The sequence below is a fragment of the Labeo rohita genome, chromosome 6 (genome assembly GCF_022985175.1).
Source record: "Labeo rohita strain BAU-BD-2019 chromosome 6, IGBB_LRoh.1.0, whole genome shotgun sequence".
Taxonomy (NCBI): Eukaryota; Metazoa; Chordata; class Actinopteri; order Cypriniformes; family Cyprinidae; genus Labeo; species Labeo rohita.
In genome coordinates, this window is record NC_066874.1 from 18,570,799 (window position 1) to 18,586,657 (window position 15,859).

The 15,859-nt window shown below is 33.7% G+C and overlaps 2 protein-coding genes across 2 annotated transcripts; one reads left to right on the plus strand and one right to left on the minus strand.

The window, feature by feature from the left end:
• The first annotated feature begins 2,348 nt into the window (after positions 1 to 2,348).
• On the plus strand, positions 2,349 to 12,055 carry actl6a (actin-like 6A). The gene is made up of 14 exons (XM_051112717.1): positions 2,349 to 2,536; positions 2,898 to 2,974; positions 3,062 to 3,236; positions 4,730 to 4,830; positions 4,941 to 5,038; positions 5,612 to 5,706; positions 6,631 to 6,737; positions 6,864 to 6,953; positions 7,052 to 7,113; positions 8,828 to 8,942; positions 9,031 to 9,111; positions 9,214 to 9,309; positions 9,414 to 9,500; positions 11,533 to 12,055. Exons 1-14 carry the CDS (start codon positions 2,512 to 2,514, stop codon positions 11,611 to 11,613), a joined length of 1,290 nt encoding a protein of 429 aa, XP_050968674.1. The 5' UTR covers positions 2,349 to 2,511; the 3' UTR covers positions 11,614 to 12,055.
• Positions 12,056 to 12,251: 196 nt separating this feature from the next.
• On the minus strand, positions 12,252 to 15,821 carry mrpl47 (mitochondrial ribosomal protein L47). The gene is made up of 7 exons (XM_051112718.1): positions 15,650 to 15,821; positions 15,391 to 15,521; positions 15,098 to 15,158; positions 14,917 to 15,013; positions 12,898 to 13,028; positions 12,700 to 12,795; positions 12,252 to 12,491 (listed from the first exon to the last, which is right to left on the minus strand). Exons 1-7 carry the CDS (start codon positions 15,781 to 15,783, stop codon positions 12,383 to 12,385), a joined length of 759 nt encoding a protein of 252 aa, XP_050968675.1. The 5' UTR covers positions 15,784 to 15,821; the 3' UTR covers positions 12,252 to 12,382.
• Positions 15,822 to 15,859: the final 38 nt, after the last annotated feature.

Genomic DNA, 15,859 nt, shown 5'->3' on the forward strand with positions numbered 1-15,859 from the left:
GTACAAATATACATAATAACAAAACTGGTGGATTGTTACAACAGGCCAAGAGTATGAAGGTTGAAAGAAGTTTATTATTTCTTCGTTACCCATCAACTATGAGGATTCTAGACATACAAGTCAGTCAACATATATGTCTACATTGTTGGACAGATATAGGTGATGAACAATAATGGCATGATGAATGGGAGTGGTTCTAAGAATGTCAAAAATGAAGGAACATTAAAAAATTTTCCCATATGTTTATACATATTGTTTTATCTACTTGTGAAAAAGTAACACATTTTGAACTGCTACACTACCAGTCAAAAGTTGCTGGACAGTAAGATTTTTAATATTTTTAAAGAAGTCTCTTCTGCTCAACAACCCTGCATTTATTTGATCCAAAATACAGCAAAAGTAGTAATAGTGTGAAATATTTTTACTATTTAAAATAATTGCTTTCTATTTGAATATATTTTAAAATGTAATTTATTTCTGTGACCAAAGCTAAATTTGCAGCATCATTACTCCAGTCTTCAGTGTCACATAATCCTTCAGAAATCATTCTAATATGCTGAAAAGCTTGGAGACAGTATATACAGTATGTATATATATATATATATATATATATATATATTTTTTTTTTTTTTTTTTTTTTTAATGATATATATTAATACTTTTATTAATATCTTGCTTTAAATTGATCAAAAGTGATGATAAAGACATTTATAATGTTACAAAAGGTTTCTATTTCAGATAACTGATGTTCTTCTGAACTTTCCATTCATCAAAGAAACCCGAAAAAATCTACTCAGAAGTTTTCAACTTAATAATAAGAATACATTTTTTGAGCAGCAATTTTATTTTGAATAATGATGCTAAAAATTCAGCTTTGAAATCACAGGAATAAATGACGTTTTAAAATATATTCAAATAGAAAACAGCTAAAAAATATTTGAAAAATATTTCAAATTTGTACTGTTTTTGCTCTACTCTAGCTGGATCGAATAAATGCAGGCTTGGTGAGCAGATAAGATGATAGATAAGATGTTTTGATGTTAGAAGTAAAAACAAAATAGTAATGTGCTGATAATTCACGTACATTACACTGGAACTCTGCAGTGGTGAACAGAATGAGTAGTACTATGCTTATGAATATTATTCATCATTTGGACCTTTTTTCATCATGACATCAATCTTTTCTCTTTTGTCAACTTAACTTAAAAAGTTTAAACTGTATTTGGACACAGTATGGTCAGTCTTCATCCTTCTGAAGAGACCTTTCATTAGTCACAGCAACACAACAATACGTTTTAATTAGTTCTTTGATGAAGCTGGATGAATTTGACTCAAGTAAAAACACAGTTTAATAGACTACAATCAAAAATGTAACAATTTCAGGTAATAGTTTTCAGACAAAGGTTACATTTTATGACATCGTACATAGGTCTTAGTGTCTTACATAGCAGGGTTGGGGCCATTCATGAATTGAATTGAGAATGAATGGTAAATTCCAATTCACTTCCTGGAATGGAATTGGAATTGGAATTGCATGCAGCTGACAGGAAATGGAATTGGAATTGAATTGGAATGTCAGGAAACAGAATTGAAATCAAATAAATTCCACTAAATTCCACTTGAGATATTTAGGCCTGAGAGATGCAATCTTAGCAATGCCAAATTTCAGGAAATGATGATAATTCGATGCAATAAAAAGTGAATGAAATACATGAATTAACATGACTCATTTTTTTTGTGAGTTGAGACATATATTATGTGGTAATCATATATTGAATGTATAGTACATCCAGAAACTTATCACCACTGTCATTTAATTATTAATTCATAATGTACAGTTCTCATTTTTATTTACTTGCATTTGATCAACTCTATTTCATACATTACTTGTTATTTGTAAAGCATCATAAATAAAGTTCAAATGTATGTCTCTAAATGCAATCACAAATAAATACTCAGAAACAACAATAAATGGAATTCAGTGGAATTTCCCTTAATTTAATTCCACTTCCTGTAATTCCAATTCAATTCCAACTCTGTTTTCTGTAATTGTTGTTGAATTCCAATTCCAATTCCATTTCCTTCCTTGAACTGGAATTGTTGAGTTTATTCCTGAATTGACCCCAACCCTGTTACATAGGACACTGAGAAAAATGTCGCGTTATTGCTACTTCATTGTTTTTATTGACTACGTCATTGGTCACTTCATTACTTTTTTTGGCTTGACACTTTTTCCATCTTTTCAAACATAATTCCTCACTCAGTGTTTTCGACTATAGCCTCTATAGTAAGTCTACATTGACTTTCATTTCATCCTCCGTGCCGATTGGTGGCGCTGCTAAAAGTACCTCAACCACAGGCTACCATAGTCCCCCCCGAGACAAAGATGTCTGATTCGTTTCCTTTGTTGTGATAGTGAAAATACAAATCGTACGGCTCCTATTTTATATCCCCGCTTTTAAAACAAGAAATCAAATAGTTGTCTTCTGTCAGTATTGACCAGCCGCAAAAATGAGTGGCGGAGTGTATGGCGGAGGTAAGTGCGATTTTGGAGGGAGAATCAAATGAATGAGTGCGCCACGTTCATGAACTCGCTAGCCATCAAACTAGCATGACGTGATTATTTCTACTTTTATTTTCTGAGAATGAACCCAAAGTCCACGCCTCAGGTTTTTATGCTTTGTAGAAAGCAGCACACTGCGAAATATTGAGCACGCAGCTAATAAAAATGAATTATTAAGTGCGTAGTTAAAAGTAGAATTTGCCGGGCGATTTACGTATTGTAACGGACCCACATATATTTGACTACAAGAGTTCATAGATGCAAAATGTGTTTGTGTGTTTTAGTTGTATCCTCATCCATTTCATTTTGGACGTTTATTTATATTTTTTCACAGATGAAGTTGGGGCTCTCGTCTTTGACATGGGCTCGTACTCAGTGAGGGCTGGATATGCAGGAGAGGATTGTCCTAAGGTGAGAGCAGTGTTAGAATCCATATCTTGGTGATAAAACTGAAAAAAAGAAGTGTTTTAAGCATCAAGTTGTTTTTTTGGTTTCTAGGCCGATTTTCCTACTGTGATCGGTGTGACTCTGGACCGGGAGGATGGCAGTACACCAATGGAGACAGATGGAGAAAAGGGAAAGCAGAGCGGTACCACCTACTACATCGACACTAACCAGCTCAGGGTCCCTAGAGAAAGCATGGAGGTCATGTCACCTCTCAAAAATGGAATGAGTAAGTTATTTTATATGGATCAAAACAATAAAGTTTAAGGTAACACTTTAGTATAGAGAACTGTTCTCACTATTAACTTATTTATTTGCATGCGTATTATTAACATATTGGCTGTTTATTAGTACGTACAAAGCACCTATTCTGCATGACCATGTTTTATGTTCCTAATCATACCCAATATGTGAACTTAACTACCTTATTAACTATTAATAAGCAGCAAATAAGGAGTTTGAGGCAGAAGCTGTAGTTAATGGTTTCTTAATAGCGAGAACCTTAAAATAAAGTGTGACAGTGGGGCTGTGAACGATTAATCGCATACAAAATAAAAGTTTAAGTTTGCCTAATATATGTGTGTGTACTGTGTGTAATTATTATGTATATATAAATACACACAAATTAATGTGTATATGTATGAGAAATATGTTATTAATATACAAAATGGTTTTATTTATATATAATATAAATTATATAAAAATTATAATAAATACATATGCTTATAAATATTTCTTAAATATATACATGAATGTGTTTGTATTTATATATACATAATAATTATACACAGTACACACACATATATTAGGCAAACTCAAACTTTTATTTTGTATGCGATTAATCGTTGACAGCCCTACGTGACAGTTTAATAGAGCTTAATTTTTTTTGTACATTAGAATATGCACTGTTTAATTTCATTTTGTTTTCTGAGCTAAAAGTAATACTATCATACATTTTTACCGTGAATTACAGAAGACACCCATTAAAATGTCATTCAGTGTAACAGGAGTTCTTAGAACAAAAGCAGAATTATTAGATGTCAGTAAAAGACTATTGCACTTGCGTCACGGTTTGGTCAGTTACCCAGATGCACACTGTTTTGGAGATACTCGGATGTAAACAACAGTGTGGATTGCGCGGTTAATGTACTACTGAATATGTTTTTCTGCTAATTTATGCTGTCTAAACAATGGGAAAAATGTGTGGAAGCTGCTAAATCATATAGATAAGGACTTATTAGGCAGGAAAGGGTGCAATATTTTGACAAACTAAAGTTAATAGGTGGTAAAGATATGTACGAGCAGTATTAATTAAGATATTAGCATAATATTTCACCTACCTGACTGGAAATGATAAGATCAAACATGAATGTTGTCAAGTTTCTTGCCCTGGAAATCCTGGTTCTCCTTTTGTTCCTCATGCAGTTTTTTGCACTTTTCTCCTTGATTTGTTCTAACTTTTGGCAGTCTGTAGTACTCCAAATGTTTTTCCTGGTTCAACCAATTAGTACAGCCCAAAATATGATAATAATTTACCATTTTCAGCAGCAATAATAAGCAAAATATGCAAGTTTCATTTGGTTCAGTTTACATTACGTGCTGCCAATGTGTCCGATTGATGAAGCGTTGTGAAAACACTCCATTTTTTGATTTACTTCCTTCATATTTATATATGAAAACTATGTTTAACACACATTTCCTTTTTTTTTTTCCTCTCTGAAGTTGAGGACTGGGATAGTTTCCAAGCCATTTTAGATCACACCTATAAAATGCACTTCAAATCAGAGCCCAGTCTGCATCCGGTCCTGATGTCAGAGGCCTCGGTATGTTGATTTTCGTACATAAAACCAATCTGCAGCTTATATCATATATGTGCCATCTGCTGAGATTCCTCACCCGACTTCATGTGATCTTGTTTTTTTTTATTTTGCAGTGGAACACACGAGCAAAGAGAGAGAAGCTGACTGAGCTCATGTTTGAGCATTACAACATTCCTGCTTTCTTCTTGTGTAAATCAGCAGTTCTGTCTGCGTATCCTTTGTTTTTATTGGCTGGCTGAAGATCTTTATAAAAGGCAATATCTTGCATTTAGATCAGTGGTTTTGTAACTTGACTCAAAAAGATGTAAAATAACCATTAAAATAAGCCAAAACAACTTAAAGTCAAGATATTTCTTATATTATTTCTTATGTTAAATCACTCCCACAACCCCTTTTTTTTTGAAGGACTGTATGGATGTATGAGGTATCATAGTAGTATTATTTATAGACATGTAAATTAACAAAATCCATGGGCATTTTTATAATGAATATACATTCTTGTAGTTATGTCAAGAAAAATATTTGTAAAAATATTTATCCACTAAATCACAAACATCTGGAAAGGGCATGGGGCCTGATTATTGTTGTGGGCAAGGTGTGTGGGGAGAACAACTAAATCAGAACCACTGATTTAGAATTTCTTTATAGGTGGTTAATGCATGTACAGTAGAAAAGGAATAACGGTAAATTTCAAATCTGGGTTTGGTATGTCCTAAGGATCTTGTAAGACAGTAGGGGTAGGAAAATACATTAAGTGTTTTAAATCCTTTACTCAGCATTTCAGGTTTGCCAATGGACGGTCCACTGGTTTGGTGTTAGATAGTGGAGCAACACACACAACTGCTATTCCAGTGCATGATGGTTATGTCCTACAACAAGGTAATTTTGAAATGGAATTATGTATAATTACTACAATGTATTATTTGCATTAATTACATTTTTGTTTGTTTGCAAACTTATTTTTTATTTATTTATTTTTCTATGACTACTAAAGATTTTAAATATACACTACCATTTTTGATCAGTAAGATTTTTAATGTTTTTAATACAGTCTCTTGTGCTTATCAAGGCTGTATTTATTTGATCAAAAATACAGAAAAATAAACTATTATTGCAATTTCTAATATTGGTTTCCTATTTTAATATACTTTAAAATATAATTTATTTTTGTGATGCAGCGCTGAATTTATCAGCCATTACTCTAGTCTTCAGTGTCACATGATGCTTCCGAAGATCCTTCCATCATCTTTGATGAATAAAATATTAAAAAGAACAGCATTTATTCAAAATAGAAATCTTTTGTAACAATAATAGTCTTTGCTATCACTTTTTAAAATCCATTTAACACATCCTTGCTGAATAGAAATATTAATTTCTTAAAAAAAAAAAATTAACTGGCCCCAAACTTTTGAATAGTAGTGTATATAGTAACACTAAATTTTTATTTTGAATTTTTATTTATCGAAAAATAAAAATTCAAAATATAATAAAATATAAATATCATATTAAGTAGCACAACTGTTTCCAACATTGATTATAAATCAGCACTTTAGAATGATTTCTGAAGGATCATGTGACACTGAAGACTGGAGTAATGATGAATGACAATTCAGCTTTGTTTCACAGGAATAAATTACATTTTAAAGTATATTAAAATAGAAAACAGTTATTTTAAATTGCAATAATATTTCACAAAATTAGTTTTTTTCTGTATTTTTGATCAAATAGATCCCAAACTTTTGAACAACATTGTATTATGCATGTTGTTGATATTCCTGTAATGTATGTTTTATGATCTTCCAGGCATTGTAAAGTCTCCTCTCGCTGGTGACTTCATGAGTATGCAGTGTAGAGAGCTGTTTCAAGAGTTAGGTGTTGAAATAGTGCCTCCGTATATGATTGCATCAAAGGTGAGGACTGCTCAAGTCATTAATATTATCGTCTGTGTTTGGAGTTTGGGATGCCTATTACATGAGTTGGTGTGGAGTAGATAAAATGTTTAATGAAAAATGAATGCCAGTGTATTGTCATTAAAGGACTCCGTTCGTGAAGGAGCTCCAGCCAGTTGGAAGAAGAAAGAGAAACTACCTCAAGTTACCCGTTCATGGCACAACTATATGTGTAATGTAAGTGATTATAACTAGGAATCATAGAGAATTACTAAACCTATACAGTGCATTCATAACATGTATTATGTAATGAATGTAACTACCTATCATTTCAGACTGTCATACAAGATTTCCAGGCCTCTGTGCTACAGGTGTCAGATTCACCCTATGATGAACAGTAAGTTCATTTACATTTAATTTACTATTGTTTAAAAGTTTGGGCTAAGTGAGTTTGGTTTACTTAAAAATATTAAGCAGTGCAACTGTTTTTGAGCATCAAATCCATGACTTGGAATGATTTCTGAGGGATTATGTGGGACCGGAGTAGTATTTCACAATATACCAGTACTTAAAATGTATCGCGATTCCCTGCTTTTAAAAATGGTATGATTCCGCATTTTACTAGTACCGGTACTTTAAGAATCCGTTTTAATAAGAGCCGTATTTCTGTGTGTCTGTGTTAGTGTATGGCGCAGACTTGCAGTTTTGTTTACTAATACGCGTGACATTCCCGGTGTTTTCAGCCTCTGCCGCCTCAACATACGAGTACGTGAACACATGAACATAATCTCTAGAACTGCTCCGAGAGTCACTTCATGAGCATTTTACTGTTTCTTTTGCGGAAAACTATCGTCATATAATAAAGACCCGTCAAAATTAAAGTTCGGTTTAACTTGACAGTCAGAAATATATTAATATATTACTTAATGTAAAGATAGTACTACTACTACTAATAAAATATTATTAAAACAATGTTTAAGGAATATTATCAGAAGAAAATATTTACCAGAATTTATTTGCCAGAAAATTGTAAATACACAACAAAGTATTTCTAGGGGGGGAAAAAAAGAGAAATAAATAGCCTATCATAAATTAATTCTTTATCAAATCTAATCATCCTTTATAAATTCATTAGACAATCTTTTGATTATTAAAATGTAGTGAAATGATTCAAATCACACACCAGAGATTCACAAACAAACTGAATTTGAGAAAAATAATAAAAGGGCCTTAAAAACATGTAATTTTTGTTAAATTTTTAATAAATTGCTGTTAAATTCTGCACATTTCATGATTTATGTTATAATTAGACATACTTTTTTATTTATTTATTTATTTATTTATTTTAATGCAACCATTAAAATAGAGTGTAGAAAAAATAAAATGGAATTTAGGAAAAAATTAAACGGATTTCATAGGGCCCTCTTTATTTGTTTTATTGTAGTTGTCCTTTAGTTTGTTACTTGCAGGTTCTTATTAATAACAAAAGTAAAATAACAAAAAATGACTGTCATGATATAAATTATTGTTGTGAAATAAAATTACTATAACATGAAATAAGATTTGGCTTTATCCTTTAAGCTAACTTACCAGTATAGCAAAGATCTGTACATACCCGTAGGATCGGTAGTTGTTTGCCATAATCCTGTGTAGTGGCACTTGCATGTGATTATTATTATTTTATTATTATTTCTTTTTTTTAAAGGGGGGATGAAATGCTTTGTTTTAATAGATAAAATAACTATGATCTCCATTTGGATCATCTATTATTCATTTACTTTTCTTGTTTTGTGTTTTTCCGTAGTATCGGTTCAGTAGTCAGGTATCGTATTGAAGTCAAGTTTTTACATTTAGTATATTAAGATTCTGAATTGAAAACATATTTGATTTTACTGTATCTTTCAAATAAAGAAGACTTGGTGAGAATAAGAGACTTCTTTCAATATTAAAGTTGTCCTAACCCTAAACTTTTATGTCTTTTTAAATGGTAGTTTAATAACATTTTACATTTATATTACATAATTCCCTTTATTGATTGTGGTTTTTGGGTATGTGCTTATGATTTTAATGCAAATGAAAAACACCACATTGTCACAATTTGTCCTATACAGAGTAGCTGCCCAGATGCCCACTGTTCATTATGAGCTGCCTAATGGGTACAACTGTGATTTCGGAGCTGAAAGACTTAAGATCCCAGAGGGTCTTTTTGATCCTTCAAATGCCAAGGCAAGAAAAATACCCTTCTTACACTGTCCAAGTTTCTTTCTTAAATGCTAGTGTTTTTTTCCTTACAGTGTCTTAAAATTTTCCACAGGGTCTGTCAGGGAACACCATGTTGGGAGTCGGCCATGTTGTGACCACCAGCGTTGGCATGTGTGACATAGACATTCGACCAGTAAGATTTTAAAATACTGCTTAATGTCTACGTTTACATGTCCTGTGTCTCTGCTGCTAATGCAGATGACATTATGCTTCCCATATTTTTTTATTTAAACAGGGTCTGTATGGCAGTGTGGTAGTTACAGGAGGAAACACTCTCATCCAAGGCTTTACAGACAGACTTAACAGAGAACTCTCGCAGAAGACACCACCAGTAAGTGGCACATTATATTTTACTTTATTAAAATGTCAAGTGGACCTCTTGAAGTGATTTGTTGCTTTTTTGTGATAACATGGATTGTTTTGTGTCCTCTGCAGAGTATGCGTTTGAAATTGATAGCCAACAACACAACTGTGGAGCGCAGATTTAGCGCCTGGATCGGGGGCTCTATCCTTGCATCTCTGGTGAGTAGTGTTCACTAGGGCTATCATGGGATCAGATGTTTATGGAAGCTTGTTTCTGCCACTGAGAGGAAAAAAAAAAAGGAATTTTTTTGGGGGGTTTTGGAATTATTATTTTTTTTTTTTTCCCTCAGAACTGCATAATAAAACTTGCAATTGTGAGAAAGTCAGAATTGCAAGATGATAACAATTATGATGATAACAAACAATTATGTTTTTGTGTCCCACAAATCAGAGTTTATATCTCGCAACTGGCTTTTCTCACAATTCTGATTTTTTTCTCAGAATTGTGAGATATAAACTTGCGAGTTATAAAAGACTGATATGTTCTCAGATATGCGAGTTTATATCTCACAATTCTGACTTAACTTACAATTGTGTGTTATAATGTCAGAATTGTGAGATGTAAACTTGTAATTGTGAGGAAAAAGTCAGTATTGTGAAAATTATGCATTTTCTTTTTAATTCAGTGACTGAAACGTATGGAAGCCCGATATAATATATAAACTCCCAATTCTGACTTTTTTTTTGGATAATTGTGAGATATAAACTGGCAATTCTGCCTTAATAACTTGTAATTGCATGTTATTATGTCAGAATTGTGAAATGTAAACTTATAATTGTGAGGAAAAAGTCTATTGTGAAAAAAGAAAGTTGCAATTAGCTTTATTTTTTTAATTCAGTGACTGAAATGTATAATCACAATATAAGATGTGAACTCCCAATTCTGACTTTTTTTCTGAGAATTGTGAGATATAAACTTGCAATTCTGCCTTAATATCTTGCAATTGTGTGTTGTAATGTCAGAATTGTGAGATGTACACGTATGGAAAAAGTTAGCTTTTTAAAAAAAACAAAAAACAAAATTTCAGTGGTGGAAATGTATCGAAGCCCGATATAAGATATAAACTCAATTCTGACTTTTTTTTTTTTCTCAAAATTGCATCATAAAAAAGAATTGCTAGAAATAAAGCCAGAATTGTGTGAGGAAAAACTATTCTGATATTCGCAATTCTGACTTTTTTTTTCTCAGAATTGTGAGATATAAACTTGCAATTGACAGTTATCAAGTCAAAAGACTATGTTGTCTTGTTATAAAGTCAGAATTGCGTTGATATAATCTCGCAATTTTGAGAAAAAAGTCACAATTGCAAGATATAAACTCAGTTCTGAGAATAAAAGTCAGAATTGAGTTGGCGCCAATAGCGTGGTGGCATATAGCACAGCTGTGCTAGTGGCGACCGGAGTTCGAAACCCCTCTCGAGGTCCTTTGCCGATCCTGTTCCCCGCTCTCTGCCCAGTACTTTCCTGTCATCTCTCTGCTGTCCTGTCCATTAAAGGCACAAAAAAAATGCCCAAAATATAAATAAAAAAAAAAGTCGGAATTGAGTTTAAATCTCACAATTCTCACATTTATTGCTCAGAATTTCAAGTTTATTTCTCAGAATTATGAGTTTGACAATTGCAAGATGTAACCGAATTCTGACTTTTATTCTTAGATTTGCAAGTTTATATTTTGCAATTGTGAGTTTATATATCACAATTCTAAGAAAAAAGTCACAATTTTAAGTTTGTATCATGCAATTCTGAAAAAAAAAAAAAAAAAGTCAGAATTGCGAGATGTAAACTTGCAATTGCAAGAATTTTTACTCCGTTGTCGTGGGCAAAAATTTAATGTGAACAATAGTTTTACAATATCAGTACAGATTTGACCAAAAAAAATGTGGCAAATGTAAACTTTTTCTTTGTTTTGAAAATGAAACTCATGTAAAATGCGAGTTTTGGGAGACAGAGAGGCTTTTGTAACTAACCATAACCAGTTATGACAACTGTTAATTGGCAGTTCTTTTAAACTGGTGTATCTAACACACATTTTTAATTGCTTATAAATGTATGATATTAGATGTATTCATATATCAATATTTGTATTTTTTTTTTCAACATCACTGTCAATATGTTCACCATAGCATATTCCCTTTATTTATGTCTAACAATACCACAATATATTAACTATCGCTGTTTTTGTTACTTTTAGGGAACTTTCCAGCAAATGTGGATTTCAAAACAGGAGTATGAGGAAGGTGGGAAACAGTGTGTTGACAGGAAGTGCCCTTAATTAGTTCCATCAACACCTGGTTGCCTTCAGAAGGAGAGGAAAGAAAAAAATACCACACCACCACCACCACCTAGTAGAAAAGGCCTTCTTAGTGGACTCAGGAACTAACAAGGACACTTACTGTTATTTTTAGTGCAAACAAACCATATTTTAAACAGTTTGACATGGTTGCACTGTTTTCTACTCCACACGATATTTTCATATATCCAGTTTGACAACAAACGTTTCACCTGAATAATTTTAAATAACGCTGACAAGGTTGTCTTTTGGTACATGAGAATGGTATCCTTCAATTGTATCAGTGCTTAGAACAGTTGAAATAGTTTTTTAATTTACTCCACATTGCGACTCCCTAGAAAATGCACCACAGGAAAACCAAATGTTTGTTATGCTTTTAACAATTGATTGGCTGTTTTGGGAATAAAATTGTTTTTTTGTTAAACTGGTCTAAATTTCTCTCATCTTACTTGAAGAGATAAGACTATCAGTGAAGTGACTGTACACATCTGTATTCTAATCTTTAGTATTTAATGTCGCATATTGGGGAAAACCTATACTTAAATGTGTCAAAAGAGAGAATGATGTACAATCCTAATAATTCATATTTGAAACTAGTTAGATAATACAAAACAACAGTCTAAGTTACAGGTTTGAATTTATTATCTGACTGTACAACATATTTTGAATCTCCAAAACTTATGGAGTAATGAAAAAAAAGTATCACGTGTTGAAAAAACAATATTAAATGTGACAAGTCTTGTCAGTGGTTTCATGCAAGCGCAGTCTTCTTTGGAAACATTGTTGCAAGCCTTTTTTGGTTTCTCTTGTCTCTTTTTTCTTTCCGTATCTTACTCCTCAGGTATTTTTCAAGGCTCAACCTAAAATTCAGAACAGCAGAGTAAAACAATAATATTTGTTAGTTTGAATCTCATGTAGAAAAAAAATTCAAAGCTTCTATGTTCACCTGAGATACTTAAATGCAACGAATGCAAAACGTTTGTGAGCAAAGATTTTCTATCACCATAAAATCAATTGTTTTGGTGAAATTTGTTGTTACTATATTAAGGAAACAAATTTGACACTTGCCTTGTGTAAGGGGCAACATGTGATGGTTCGAAGAATCGCCGCCTTTTGTATCTGGAATTGAGGTACCATGGGATTGGATGTTCCCTGAAGCGGTACCTGATAAACAAGCATGCTTGTAATAAGTTGCATTATACAAACACAAAATAGATGTGCATATGAGAACAATCTGCAAAACATTTACTCATTTGATTTGCTTACCAGAAGGTTTTGCCAAAAACATTTCTGCGCCATTCGCCCGGTCTACCTCTCTCCTGTCCCGTCTGCAGTAAGCGCAAAGCATCCTCACGTTCTTTCACAATTGTGTCAAGGCGCTTCATTGACCTTTCAACCTATTAAAATAATTAAGAATAGAAACTGGTTTAGTTATGTACACCTGATGCAGGCACAGATTCACCCTGTGTTTAAATTTCAGAACTAAGAGCCACTCGAGTGTCATTTCCTTAAAGGGGTCATTGGATGCAAAGTTCACTTTTACATGTTGTATAAACATCAATGTGTGTTGGCAGTGTATGTACACATCTACCCTATAATGATAAAAATCCATTCAGTGGTTTTTAATTAATCTGTAAAAATAATATCCCCTTTTTCAAATCGAGCCATTCTCAGATGCCCGTCGGTGAGAGGCCGCTCCCACTATAGTTAATTGGCATGAGCGTCTTACCTCAGACCCGCCCTACATCAGCTGTAACAGTCCGACCTCCACTGTTTCGATGCCGGACCAGGGATGTAAATTAGACAAGAATATCTCTGATTGAGCGTATGAGGTGTTATGTTTCTGGATGTAATAATGAACATAGTGGACGTCATTTACTCCCGACATCTGAGCCGCTGAAGATGCAGTGGATTAAGTTTGTTTGTGAAGGGAATGCGCCTCCCGATCTATATAAACGCGCCTATTTTCGCACAAATCATTTGTGATCCAGCTTCACTTACAGCAGAAGTGAGTATAAGGGTTTCTTCATGAATCTCTACAATCACCTTTCCTAATAACATGATAGTTCGCAAGTTTCGCGGCTAAAGTAAACAGGCTCGTCACTCCACAGAGAGAAGAGAGGGGCGGGGCAAGCAGAGCTCATTAACATTTAAAGTAGTGATGGGAAGTTCAGATCATTTTACTGACTCGGACCTTTGAGTCTCGTTCAGCAAAATGAACGAATCTTTTTTCGAGTCATTTCGTTCATTTTAGCAAATATAATTAAAATGTTACGTGTTACCTCCCTAACACATCTACTGCTTACACAAACGTTGATCACACTTCAAATTAAACAAAACTATAATGCTATAAGAAACAGAAAATATTAATTCATTGTTTACCTGGGTCTTTAGTCTATGATTCGCTCACCTCGCCTCTTATCTGACAAGTTTTCGGGTTTGAGTCATTCGTTCATCACCTGACAGCCCAATTAGCTAACCAACACAGTCTGAGCCGGAAAAAGAATTGATTAGTTCGTCTCTCGAGTCTTCGGGTTTGAGTCGTTCATTCATCACGTGACAACCCCATAAGATGAACGAACGACTCGAAAAACCCGAAGACTCGAAACAGGTGAACTAATTCCAGTACAGAACCTAATAGGATGTTGCGCATGCGCGACTGAACGAATCGCTCCCCGAGACGACTCGTTCGTCCCGAGTCACATTAAAGATTCGTTCAAAATGAACAAATCGTTCAAGAACGACCCATCACTAATTTAAAGCAACCTCGACCAGAACTGGATGATTTTTGCAGAGCTCCTTTTGACAAGGTAAAAACAATGTTGTTTTACACTACAACTGAACATTTTTAACCAAAGTATATTATTGATTTTTCATTAAGACCCTAAAGAATCATATTAACTTATGGAAAATGGGCATCCGATGACCCCTTTAAAGGGACAATTGCATGGTACTCTTGTGAAGACGTGGCGAAGACTGACACGGAAAAGAAGAAATGGTTGTATAAAGTCATTATTATTATTTATTTTATTTATTTTTTTTCCAGAAAGCTCTCAGATTTCATCAAAAATATCTTAATTTGTGTTCCAAAAATGAACTAAGGTCTTACGGGTTTGGAACATCATGAGAGTGAGTAATTTTCATTTTGGAAAATGCCTTTAAAGGGGGCATTGGATGAAGTACTTATATTCTGGCATTTCTGCCAGAATAATTTAAATTATTGTATAATTTCATCCAAAATACAGTCAAAAAGTACTGTTATGAAATATTAAATGCATTTCATACCTTTTTGAGACGCTCTGGACTGGGCATCGGAAGGCGCTGTCGTTTTGCCTCCTGTTCTAAAGTGAGTAACATGTTCTTTTCCTTCAAGAGAACATACCTGAAAATACAAATAGGAATGTTGGTTAATATTTATTGCCATTTTTCTTTAAACGTCTTTAGACTGTACAAACTACTCAATTACCAAAGTTTGTGTAAGTCTTCATTACTTTTCACTCTTAGCTGTTTGGCAGTCCATGGAGCACCTGTGAGGTTCCAAACAATCATTAGGAGATAGCATTATTAATTTTATGTATTATGAAGTCATGACTCTATCTCAAAATTCAGTAGGGCTTCTTATCTAAACAGAATATTTGGGCACTGAGTATGCACTGGAAGCCCAAAATGCTGTCTAGATAGGTTTTGAGACACAGACTACAGCTTATAATAACTGAATAATACACATCAGGGTGAGTTCGCATTTAACACTGTTGGTACCTGATTTTACAGTTTGTTCACCCCAGTTCTCTGGCAGGTCAAAAAATTCTTCCAGTCCTTTTCTGACGCAGGATGTGTGGAGTGCTCGGTTATTCATAGAGCTTCTGAACCACCACGAGTCATACATTTGTCTAAAAAATATGAACATAATTTCAAATTAATTGGTGATATATTAAATCATGCTTCTTTTATTCTTGTTAAGATCCCGTCATGATGCACTGACATTTAATCCCGAGATATAATCAGTAAGAAAAAATACCTTCGTTGACAGGAATGAAGTTTGGAGAGCGCTTGAGTCGCATACTGAGGCTGTGTGTGTGAAGAGACTGTAACAACACGTTGAAATTGTCTGCAGACAGCAGCAGTCAGGCGGCTCGTTACGGCCGCAGCCATCTTGACAATGTCAAACGAAACGATGAACGGAAGCGTGCAGCGCCACCTGTCGGACAGTAGTATACAACACGTTTCT

Bases quoted from the DNA above. Each gene is read 5' to 3' on its own strand.
- actl6a (XM_051112717.1), top strand. From the start codon at position 2,512: ATGAGTGGCGGAGTGTATGGCGGAG. The intron at 6,954-7,051 runs GTAAGTGATTAT...CTATCATTTCAG, and splicing joins GGCACAACTATATGTGTAAT to ACTGTCATACAAGATTTCCA. The intron at 9,112-9,213 runs GTAAGATTTTAA...TTATTTAAACAG, and splicing joins GTGACATAGACATTCGACCA to GGTCTGTATGGCAGTGTGGT.
- mrpl47 (XM_051112718.1), bottom strand. From the start codon at position 15,783: ATGGCTGCGGCCGTAACGAGCCGCCTGACTGCTGCTGTCTGCAGACAA. The intron at 15,159-15,390 runs GTACCAACAGTG...GGAACCTCACAG, and splicing joins TGAACAAACTGTAAAATCAG to GTGCTCCATGGACTGCCAAA. The intron at 15,014-15,097 runs GTAATTGAGTAG...TTGTATTTTCAG, and splicing joins GAAGACTTACACAAACTTTG to GTATGTTCTCTTGAAGGAAA.